The sequence below is a fragment of the Nasonia vitripennis genome (assembly GCF_009193385.2).
Source record: "Nasonia vitripennis strain AsymCx chromosome 3 unlocalized genomic scaffold, Nvit_psr_1.1 chr3_random0004, whole genome shotgun sequence".
NCBI lineage: Eukaryota > Metazoa > Arthropoda > Insecta > Hymenoptera > Pteromalidae > Nasonia > Nasonia vitripennis.
This window is the reverse complement of record NW_022279623.1, coordinates 3,792,871-3,805,091: the sequence shown is the minus strand read 5'-3', so window position 1 is coordinate 3,805,091 and position 12,221 is coordinate 3,792,871. Positions and strand designations below refer to the sequence as shown.

Genomic DNA, 12,221 nt, shown 5'->3' with positions numbered 1-12,221 from the left:
CGCTATATGGACGCGCTGGACGTACACAAAGGCACTTAATCATATGCTCGTATACGTATACCGGCGGCGTTTGCGTGCCGCAGTGATTTGACGGAAGAATGCTCGCCGCATATAAAGTATGCGAGGACTGTACGTATCTCTCTCTTTGCGTGTGGTTGGTCAAAGAAAATGAAAAATTGTACAAAGGTACTTCGCTTATTTATTCGAGGAAATGTAGAAGCTAAAGCTTGTCTTGTTACACAATAACGGTAGATCGGAGATCAATCTCCGCGCGAACCGAAAGTCAAAGTCGCTGATACGAAAAGCCTATATATACATTATATATGAAAATCGAGCTTTCGCCTTTGTACGCCGGTGCAGTACAAAAGATCTCTCGAGCTCGACTATAAAAATTCAGTCCTTAATCGCACTTCTCGCAACAGCGGCCTTTGTACAGAGCCTGGAAAATCTCGAAAGCTGCAGGCTCTGAAAAGTTCATGCGCAAAAGCAATACACACACACACACCCGTATATAAGGATCGGCGCACCCCCGCCTTTCCCCTTTCGGCCCGAAAAACTTTCTTGTCTCGCGCGCGCTGCACCTCTGGAATATGAGCATCGGAAATTCCGTGGAAAAATTTTCGCCGCAGAGAGGCAGAGGCAGAGGGAGAGAGAGAGAGAGAGAGAGAGAGAGAGAGAGAGAGAGAGAGAAAAAGAGCTTAATTCAACCTCGCGGAGTTTTTAAAGCGCAAGCGGAGTCGCCCATGCACGCTATGTATAATACGTGTTTAACGAGGCGCGAAAAATTTTCGGCGCGAATTAAAGCGCACTGATCGTCAAAAGACGCGAGAGAGAGGGAGAGAAAGAACTGCCGCGGGGGATAAAGCTCGATGAAAAATCGGATAGCTATCTCGTCGTCGTTGTCGACGTCGCGCGAGAAAATCTATATAGAGCACTTTTCATTCCATCCTCCTCGTACACTGTACTCCCCCGACTCGACTCGTAAATCATACTTGATAATGGCGTATATTCCGTACAAAGTAGACGCGCTGCTGCGCTTTCTCTCTCGCTACTGCTTTTTCCACTCCATCATGTATTTTTACTCTTTCCCTCTCTCGGCCGGGCTTTTGATGCCTTTTTGTTTTCAATTTGCTCTCTTAATGGGGATGTATTCGCTCATGAGGAGTCGTAAATCTTCGACTCCCGCGCGAGCGCGTGCTTGTTTGTCTCGATGCTATTATACGGCAGAGTACAATATAATACTTTTTATTCGATCCATCGCGGACGAGAGTAGGGAAATTTCGCGAGCATATTTTCGAAATTTGAATTTATTGCTTAATTCAGAGCATTCGAGAGCGAATACTACCGCTGTCTCATTATCTCGATAAAAGCGTAGGGATAATCGCGCGTGACTCTGAAAATAGAGCACCTGATCGCGATGATCGAGTCTTAATCTCCTCCATCCGATCAAAAAATCATCCCCGCACAAAAGTAATTACGGTTTTTCCCCGTCTCTTGCGCACCGTGACATCTGTTAAAGATATTAATTTCCTGCTCTCTCTCTCTCTCTCTCTCTCTCTCTCTCTCTCTCTCTCTCTCTCTCTCTCTCTCTCCTCCTCGTCCACTTAACCGTTCTCTCCGACTTTTTCCTCCCGTTCTCCCCTTCCTGCGTTTGATAAGCGACAAGGCAATTTGCGAAATTAGCATAGCATCGGGGGAAAAGGCCGGAAAGGCGCGTCGGATTAGTCGAGGCTTCTTATAACACGTACGACTGTATACCATAGCCGCTGCTTCCATTTTTTGTCCTCTCTGTCTTTCGCTATTGCGCGTGTAACGAATCGCTCCGGAAATGGATCGTCGTGGACAAAGGACGAGCACAGCAAACTATTCGTCATCGCTGCGAGTGTCTTCTGATTTGTACGTGGCTGGCAGTTTTGTCTTCGTATACCAAAGTTGCGGGAATATCTCGTTTTTCGTGCTTGGCTTATTCGTTGCCACTCTATGGACGTTTCGACTGTGTTACCAAATTAGTTGCGGATGAAAATTTAGTTAATTACATAACGATTCAACTTCAAAGTCGAGTTGGGAAGAAAGGGGCTTTGTTTGACACACACTCGAAAAGGATAATAACGAGCGTGTCGCATATACGTGCAAGCGAGCTAGCGAACTCAAGAGCATTTCTGCGAAACGTGTACGTGCTCGGCTGGTTTGTCTCTCTGGGCTTTAATTAAACCAAGATGTTAATGACAATGACAGCGTCTCTTGTAAGCGAGTTAGAGAGGAGAGCGAGAGTCCGTTTTCTCTTTCCTCACATGCGCTTTTTCTACGACGTTTCAAGGTCTTGTTTGTACTACTCTACATTCCCCTTAAAATGTTAAATTCAAGAGTAAGAGAAAAAATTCTTGAGATACTGCTACGATCCAGGCTTTAAAAACTCCCACTAGCGTCGTCGCCACGACGCAGCTCTTAAATCATCCCGCTCGGTTTTTACGGTCAGCGCGTCTCCTTCCCCTAATAGCCCTACGAATCTCTTAACATTGTTTTCTCCCTAACACACTTTCTCCACCCTCGGCTTCGTCTCGCTCTCTCTCTCTTTCGCATAAGACTCGCTTAATAGGATGTACCAAGACTCCCCCGCGCGCGAATTCGCGAGAAAAAAAAACCCGCAAGTGTATACGTACTCGCACGACGAGAGGTGAGAAGCATGTAATCTTCAATTACCTACTGCCACGTCGTCGTCGTCGTCCACTTGGATCGTTAATAAGGGTGGTGCGCGCATCTCACCGGCTCTTAATCGGCTTACCACTCACCTGCAGCGCGGCACAGCAGCCGCGCTTATGTATATATACCTATATGCGTGTATGTAAGTTCAGTGCGGGTGTAGAGAGACTATATGCCGGGCTTTGAGGCTCTTGCGTGTGCCCCGGCTTTTAGTAGGTGGTGGCTTACTTTCCCTTATTTATTAGAGAGGGAGTTTTGGCCTTTGCTACAGCACCGCCGCGCGGTTTTCGGTATGTGCTTTTCGTTTTTGAGATAAAGCAGACTTTTGATCCGGAAGCATGTGTGCGTGTGTGAGGAAGTCATTAATTTTAGAAAATTAAAACCTCTTACTCTCGCTCATCTCGCAGCAGACATGACAAAAGAAGCGACGACGTAGAATCTCTTGTAAAATGACTACATGAAAATGCATTTCGTTAAATTACATTTCCTCCTACCCCTGACACAGATTCTCAACAACGCGTAACTTTTCCGCCGCGACACTGTAAATCACACTCCCCGCTCACTCTCCCTCGGCAAACTGGAAAGTAGATCTTCTCGTTGAAAAACGAATTTCCGGATTTTTGAAAAAAATTCTCTTCTCATGAGTACCTCTGTGCTCGGTCTATTCTCACGACCCATAGCTTTCGTCACATATGCGCTTTGTCGTCGATGGCTTCGAAGATTTTCTGCATACCTGCGATTCCCCGCGGACCAAGGCCGCTTTTTCTCACGCAGCTTCGGCCTTTCGCCACTTCCTGTCTTTCTGTCCCGCTGCATCTCTGTTTGTTTTAGAGGATCTTGCGGTGGTGTGGCGCAATATAAAAAAACCGCGGCTGGAAGATACTAAATTAGCGCTGGAAATGAAAAAGTATATGCCTCCGGTGCGCGTGCTCGTAGGCCACATAAAAACTTTTGGGCGGGGTCGCCGAGTGAAAAGTTTTTAATAAAAAGCTCTTCGCTCGGCACGCGAACTTTGTCAATCAGGCTGATGAACTATATTTTAATTTTATTTCGCGAAAAGTCGAGGCGGAGGTGAAAATTTAATTTTCTTCGATCTGAATCGAATCGACTGGAAATGAAGATCGATTAAACACCGGAATTTCGGGCCAAAAGTAGTGAAACGGAGTCAAAGCGAGCCTTCCCACAGCCGCGCAAAGTACCCTCCAAGTTCAAAACTCCTCGTACTCCGAACGGTATGCGTCTCGGTCCTTTGTACCGCAGAGCCGTCCCTTTCCCTTTTCCGAAGAGCTCATACACACATGTAGAGGCAAGAAGGCGCATCGCTGTGTCTTGACACACACATATGCACAGGTGATTCACAAAACCTGCTTCTCTCTGTCTGGCTGCTGCATTTTTCCATCGACCTTCCGAGAAAAGTCCGTCCCGAGTTGTCACGCGAGGTGCTTTTTCTTTGTGCGCTGCAGCTCGATCTCGGGATATAGAAGTGTGCGCACGGGTACATACGGACGTTTCTTGCTGAATCGATGAAGGTGGTCGCGGAGAGCGGTTGGCTTGATGACTTTTTGGGGGACTTGATGATGGCCTTTAATGAGTCGAGCTGGGACGTCGGCCGTAACGAGTGAGTGATTGTATTTTTGTGGGATTTCTCGGCTTTTTTGGCTGGTTCGTGTGCTCGTACAGTGTTTTTTTACGTTGATGATGTATGATAATATACATTTTTCGAGTGAACCGCAATAGTAAAAAGTAAACGAGCTTTTAATTTACTTTCTCAGAGAGATTGGATTTAAACTCTTACGATTGACGCGTGCATGAACCGAGACTTGCGAGGAGTTTAGTATGATAAAATTACGATGCAAACCCGAACGTTCTCAAAGCGCCCTATAAAAAAAACTAGAAAGTTCAACGCAACCGGCAAAATTTATCATACTCCAATAAACCAGTGAAATCTCAGCCAACCAATGCTCCTCTAAACGCAGCTCGGAAAAAAACTCACTCTCCCGTCCAAAGTACACACCGCGAGTGTCCTCGACACAAGCGCCGCTGCTCCGTTCGCAGTGCCAAAATTTATGTCCATACCCTCTGCGCACCTTTCTCTCGCTTTTCCAATAAATGAAGCGAAAGGAGGCGCCTGGCGTCGTGGTGTAGTCAGCGATCCGTCCCTCGGAGACTATACTCCCCCCACCGCCGCCGCCTCCGCACACGAGTCCCTCAGGATCGACCCTTATACCTGCAGCAACAGCATTAGCTCTTCCTTCCATTTCCTCGGGCTTCTCGAAAGTGGGAAAGATCGAGAATCGGGGGGTGGGAGAAGCGCCTATGATCGGCATACAGTTGGGTACAGTCGAACAAGTTGGACGTGGCCGCGGGTATACGGACGAAGCGCGTGCACCTGAGGCTTTTCCGAAGATGATTTCTCTTTCGCTGCTGTCGGTTACCGCTGGCGTATCTCAAGTCGAAGGCGAAATTAACCCGCGGGGATGATCGACGAGGCTTTGAAGTTTCATCGACTTTGTAAAAAACCAGAATTGAAAGAATGCTTCTTTGATGACAAAACGTGCGTCCTCTCTGTTAACAAAAGCAACAATGGCCTGCGCAGCACTTGGGGGGAAAAAGAGAAGCGTCGGGTATTCTGCCGAAGTGCGCTTCACGAGAGCGAGAGACACAAAGCCGTCTCAACAGCTCCACGTCACGTAACTATAACTCCCCATAGCGATCGTGTCTACATGGCATACCTGCGCGCCGCCTCGACCCAATACAGCAGTCCACTTTCGCATTCACCTGTTTCGCCTCTGTGTATACACGGTTTTTCGGAGGTATCAGGTGCTGTGCGCGAGTCGGCCCTCCAATTTCTTCTCTCGGCGGAGAGACCGGTCGGCGTATAATGAGAGCAGACTATACACAAAGCGCGCGTTTATTCAAATGTAATTGCGCTGGCGCGCGAGAAGGAGCGGCTCCGAAAAAAGGAAACTGGTTCCGACTCTACTGCATTCACCAAATATGACGCGGATTCGGCGCGCGGCGGCGGTAGCGACGAGGTCGAGGGGCTTTAATTGGATCGTTTAGACGCGCTAGAACTGCTTTTTTCCTCTCTTTCTTTCTCTCTCTCTCCTCTCGAGAGCCGAGAGGTAATTGAGGATGGAATTTTCGAGTTTTTTACCTCGCACGCTTAATTTTCTTCTCTTACTTGCAAATATCCTCGTGTCGCACTAAAATCCAGAGCGCCTAAAACTACACCTCGCCGAGGAAAAACTCGTCCCAAAAGGGCTACATGCATTCCGAGGGATAGAGTACGGAGCACACACCGCCACAGAGCGGCAGCGAAACAGTGCAGAAGTGGGGGCCGATGCGTGCAGCAGTGAGCGCCTCCGAGCCTCGGCCGGCGCTGCTTTCTCTGTCGGCAGTCGGTGCGGAAACACGCGTCTGGCCGGATGCGTCCCTCTCTCTCTCTCTCTCTCTCTCTCTCTCTCTCTCTCTCTCTCTCTCTCTCTCTCTCGTCAGCTGTTTTATTATTATTCTTTTCGTTTCGCGAACTTGAAGTTTTTCGGTGTGTAAAAGCGCGTGTTTCGCGCTCGCATAGTGCCGCGGGAAATTTTCGTCGAGTGCGGCAGTGCGTCGTTGTTGTTGTTGTTGTTTTTATTCTTGAAGTGCTGCGCGCCGGTTATAATGCGACGCTCCGCTGAATATGCAGCGAGGAGTTGAAACTGCGCCGGTATCCCTATTATGCTGCTGGAGGAAGTTCGCGGGGCTGGATTAAAAACGATGGTCAGCTTTAAAACTAACAATGTGCCGAGGTATTTTAGTGCAACATATATTTTTTTAACGGCGAAGGGAGTGAGAGAGATCGTTATGAAGGATTTGGCCTACGCTTGCTCTAGTTGCTTGTTCGAGCAGTGTGGAATATAATATGATGGCGCCTTTTTTGTCGACCTCTGCAATTAACCATTTTGAGAAGATTTTTGTTAGACTCTGTGCAGAATACATGATGATGACAAACAAAAACACCGAAAACAACTCGATTACATTCGAAATTTCCAGCTAACAGGCTTAACAACGATAACGCGTCGTAGTAATGACCTTCCCTTACAAAAAGCCGAGAAAGACCAGACCTTAAAATTAGCTCTCGACTCTCGCGTATAAATTAGCACTCCCAGCAGGGGCAGCAGCGCAACAAAACGTTTCCAAAAAGTTTCTTCTCCCTCTCTCTCTCTCTCATCTCTACTTTTCTCCCGACTCTCGCGCGCACACGTGTTGGTCGTCGTGACAATGCAACGGCGCATACGACAACGACAAGGCTATAAGTGCACTCGCCGTGTGCGACTTCCTATACCGGTGCGTAGCATCTGCTGCTGGAGCTAATGCCCTCGCCCGCATGCCGAGTCTCTCTCTCTCTCTCTCTCTCTCTCTCTCTCTCTCTCTCTCTCTCTCTCTCTCTCTCTCTCGGCGAGGTGTCTTTCGTCGCGGACCTATGGTTTCGCCCTGAAGAAAGTTTTCGAGAGGACGGATAGATGGGTAGTTATAAATTGAGAAAGTTCCTGCAGCAGTCCGGCCCGGGTTAAGGGTTAGGTCGTTGGCAGTTCGGATGTGTATAGTTTTTTGCTGTGCCTTTTTCTCGCTCGCCGTCGTTGATTGATTCTGCGCTAGACGAAGTATGTACATGATAATAGAGGAAGTGTGAGTTGAAAACTGTTTTTAAAGTGCGCATACGTTCGCTTCTATAATGAATGCTTGGCGGTGGCGTAAAAGGCGAAGATCGATCGATCACACTGATACATCGTCCGAAAAAGCGAGCTAAACGCTGCAGCATCAACTCGAACTTTATCATCTACGCATGCAGCGAACGTAAACTAGATATCGTAAAATTTTACTGCCCAGCTAGTATTTGTTTGCGAGGAGAAAAAACTAGCTGTTAAATTGCGATTCACAATTCATCAGCTATGAATGAATCGCGCATCTACTCGAACGCACCGCTTTATGGCCGAGATATTTTACGATATTTTAACGCTGTGAAGCCATTAATCCGAGAAAAAAATACGGCCGCTTTGGTCCTCGTTACAACGCGCTCGTTATTTTAGCGAGGGTATATCGGCAGCGCTTCCGAAATGAGCGCACGTACATCCGTTGTTTCCGCGAATAAAGGGCTGCGATGGGCAATTAATGTTGCGCGAATGGCGAGGTGAATATTTGGCGAGCAGATGTACGCATCAAAATTTGATCGAGCCGCCGTATAGCGGTATCATACGTTAGCACGAAGAGTCGGTTACAGAAGCGCCAAGTCATATAGTTGTCTTAAAACCAAACAATTTTGGACTGGCCTTTCTTCCGCAGCTCGGATCTTCGGGCTATCCATGTCCGGATAGCGACGATAGGTGGCAAATGGGCGCTTTCCTACCTCTCTCAACAGTATTTTCCGCTCACACTGCATATATAGCGGTGTGCTATCTGTTAGAAAACTGCCTTGGCGGGTCTGCTGTTCGATGGGCCGCTCATGCTATGACTGTAACTGCAGAGTCTACCATAATTGAAAGATAGTGACCTTGAAGAAGAGTCGATTAGCTTTGAATTACGACATCGCCGTCAATGCGTATATACCCAAAACAGACCGAGCGAAATAACGTACCGGATTGTCGTCAATCATATACCATACCTCTCGGTACACTCAACTCTCACCCAACCCACGCGCGTTCATAATACAAGCTCGAAACCGTGTCGCTGACTAATAGCCAGCTCGCAGCGTTCTCGTTTTCTTCTTCTTCTTCTTGCTTGTATTCTTTCGCGCTCGTATGCAAAGTACGAAAGAAAAAGTCTCTCGGTCGAGGCACGCGCTGGAAATTAAATAAGCGCCGCGCGGCACGTGTGCCACATGTAGCCCCGCGGACCAAGTCAGCTCGTAAAAGTGCGGTTACGTATGTGTGTCCGTGCGTCTACTACTTTGTTCGCAATTTCTTTTCGAGACTGCAGTCGCTGCTTTGCGGGCTCATTTATCGCAGAGCCGCGCGTTTTTCCTTCTCGGGTAGCTCTTGCTCCTCGGCTATTTTTTTCTCAGTTCCGCTAGATGCACTTTTCTTCTCGGCTTGCATTCGCGCGCGAACTGACGATTGTTGGCGATGTCGTAGTTGTAAAGGATACATGAATATAGGACGAACGGAACTAGAAAGTTGCATCGTAATGCTCGGAGGTTATTATTTTTCGTAATTTATTGCATGATTTATTCAGCCCCTCGAGTGTCGCCTAACGGTTCGGCTATATACTGAATCTCTTAATGGCTCTTCCGGGAAGACGGACGCGCTTCTCTCGACACTTCCGTTAAAAAAAGATTCATCCTCAAAAATATACTTTTAAAACGCGCTCGATATACCCCCGAGCTCGACGATCAATCCTCTCTCTCAGCTAATTCAAAACGACGACGATCTTTCGTCACTTTAAACGAACTGTACAATCCCCTCGCTCGAGCGACTGAGCTGTATCAGCGTCGCGCGACCGACGTATCCGGCCAGTCGCGCTCGTCTATCATCCGCCTATATCAGTTCTCTCGCACCGCAGCAGCTCGTGTCTTCTCGGAAAGACGTCTTTTGCTTCTCAAGCGTCTTCTCCGCCGAACAATCGTGCAGCACATTATTACACCCCCATATCGAAAGATTTTTGTATACATGGAAAGCCGCATAACATGACACGCTGGCCGCGTTCAAGGTCGTGGGACCGGAAGCCGTCGCCGTCAGCGGAGCATGTCCGATTTCGATATACGCCCCGTGTGTGTATGTCGCCTCCTTCGTTGCCCGAGTTTATACCTACACCGTTTCGCGTGAGCACGTGCCGCTGGTTTTTTTCGAGCGAGTTTTCCGGTGCATTGTCGGCGCTCCGTAAGGCATAACTAAACAACGGCTTCGCGTCTCTGTATAGTGCGTAGAGCCGCGACCGAGTTTTGTGCGATACGCGTATGAAAAAAAAGGCTTAATATATATTCAATACATTAAGCCTTTTTCTCATGGGAGAGCAGAGTGACAACGATGAGGCTCTCTCGTTAAATTACGATGCCTCCATTCACAATTTAGATAAGACGTACCGCGTGATTGTTTTTTTTTATGCCGCTTCGGCTGAGAGAATGCGTCGTAAAGCTTGTTGTATAATTTTATCGCTCTTTCTCTTAGAGGGACAGTTAGCTGGTCGTGATGATTAATTTATGAACGACGATACACTGCGAGCGAGGTGATTGACAGTTAAAATCGCGTTTCGCGATGCTGATTAGTCATTATCGCCCGGCGATGTGCCCATGTTCCGTTGTACACTGCTACATCGTGTCCCGAATAATGGATCTGTTTTATTTGCAGGCTTTAGGCTGCTATAACGCTGCTATGCTTGCTAGAGCTTGCGACATAATTAAAACGGAGGTACGGCTGTAAAGTCCTGCACTTTACTATGTGTAGTTGCATTATATGTTTATGTTACACTATTAGCTCCTCTACACACTGTTTTAGTACAACCTGCACTATACCGCTTGAAAACTGTTCCGTCAAACGTAGCTCATAAAAAAACACGTCTCTCTCGCCGTACACCATTATCGGGCAATTAGCGCGCACACAGCGTGGTTTCGTCCGTAAAAGCCAATAATTAAAACCCACGATCATCTGCCTTCTCGTCATAATCACCATCCCGCGTAAATTCGCATCCCCGTGAACAAAAGCGCGCATCTCTCCCTCGCGTTTCGGACACAGCACACTCGACAGCTTATTTACCCCGGCGAGCGCATAAACTTTGTCGCATTCGCGCGCTAAACGACGTCCTCTCTCGCGCATTTCCGTCCAGGACGCGACTACTACCGCGCGTGTATACCAATATACACGTATACTCGCACAGCCCACGTGCACTGCTCCAAAATTTATGGCAAGCGACAGTTGTGAGGCTCGCTTCCACGGCGCGTCTCTCTTTTCCACGCGCGAGTCCTCATCGAGTCCATTTCTCTCCCTCTAGCGTGCGCAAAGTTATACGAAGAAATATTCCATCTCGCAAAGTGCACATATTCCATTTCCCGTCGCGTGCGTGCAGTGCGGAGGCCGGTGCAATTTTCATTCGGGCTCAGTAGCCGGAGCTATATCGACGGCCGGCGAACGCAGATAGATGAGAGGGAGAGAGGGAGTTCATCGCACCGAGGAAATGCCGTAATTGCGGCCTTTGTTTTCCTTCCTTTTTTCGGAGCGCTCTCGGCGTGTAATCTCGCGACGACTGCTTAGCGGCTCGTTAATTACCGACGTTTCAATGCTACAGCGCTGCATGCGAGTCTCTCTCTCTCTCTCTCTCTCTCTCTCTCTCTCTCTCTCTCTCTCTCTTTCGTTGTCTAAGCGGCCAATCGAAGCGGGAAATATGCCGATGGAATTTTTTTCTCTCCGTTGCGTTATAACTGCATACGAGAGGGAGAGGATGCACGCTCGCGCGTCTTTTTTATTTTCATTTTTATTGCTCCGAACGATTCCCGGAATGCGCTTTTCCGCCGATGGTTTTCATACGCGCGCCGATTGAATGCGTCTGCTCTGCAGCGAGCTGTGATTGCGAAAGCGATCGGCTTGAGCAGGAGCCTCTCGTTTCTTTGGATTTTTATTCGAACGATTCTCTTTTCCCCCGGCTGTATGTATATATTTTTATGAATAAATCCTGGATCCGTTATTGAATGGATTCGAAAAAAATTTCCACTGCAGTTTTTATATTACCTCTTTGATTTCGTATCGCGTTTATCACGGCCGAACGGATTATCCGACACACACCGGGAAAATCCTCCCACGCGAAAAAGAAGCGCGCGAACTGGGCCAAACACACACACGCACACACACACACATACGCACACACACGTACGCTCGTCGGCGCGGTATCAACGCAAAGTATAAAGCAAACAATCGCCCTCATAAAACTTATCCGCTGCGTTCCGAAGAAACCCTATCTTCCACTCCCCCCTTTCCTCCTCAACCCGGCTATGAGAGATCCGCATTAAGATAATCTCACCGACGCATGGGAATTTTCAAACTCTCGCGACGAATTTCTTTCGCGCGAGCGGGAGCGAGATAAGAGATTATCGCGGCTGGAAATCCGCGCGCGGCGGGGTTTGTTATTACATCGGGAGGGACGAGCGCGAGCGAGGAGAGAAAAAACGGTTTTTCGAGCGGCAGCAGCTGCGAACGACCGGAAGCCGGTGCGCCAGCAGGTGAGCAGCCGATGGGACATGAAAATAAAAATCTTGAACGATCGAGGCCGATGTACGTAGTGTTATGGGTGAAAAGGTGCGCGCGTGCGAAGTATGGCGGGTAATTATAATGTGTGAGCAACTGCCGAATGTGGAGTGTGTATGGGCATTTTTACTTTTCACGGGGATTTGAGTGGTCATCGCCGGGTATTAGATGTAAGGGGATGGAGAGGGTTAATTATTCGCTTCCGCCTTCCGTATGTGCAGAGCTGTTACGAGGGGATTTGAAGACCGTTACGTATGCTTATTGAGAGAATTTTTGTGGTGATGTCATTTTTAAAGGGGATGAGAGGAC

General features: G+C 48.2%; 1 protein-coding gene across 14 annotated transcripts in view; it reads left to right on the top strand.

Moving 5' to 3' along the window:
* The window catches only part of LOC100117488, a 153,041-nt gene that overhangs the window by 45,320 nt on the left and 95,500 nt on the right, over nt 1–12,221 (top strand). The window contains exon 2 of one of the 14 annotated variants that reach the window (XM_031925785.2): nt 10,026–10,085. The exons of 12 other annotated variants lie outside the window; for them this stretch is intronic. Coding sequence is in view for 1 of the 2 variants with exons in the window: in XM_016984337.2 (XP_016839826.1) it covers nt 6,421–6,491 (71 nt within the window). In the remaining variant the exon portion in view is untranslated. Of the gene's footprint in view, nt 1–6,142; nt 6,492–10,025; nt 10,086–12,221 lie in introns of those variants that run through there. One more of the 14 variants, XM_016984337.2, reaches the window with a different exon arrangement.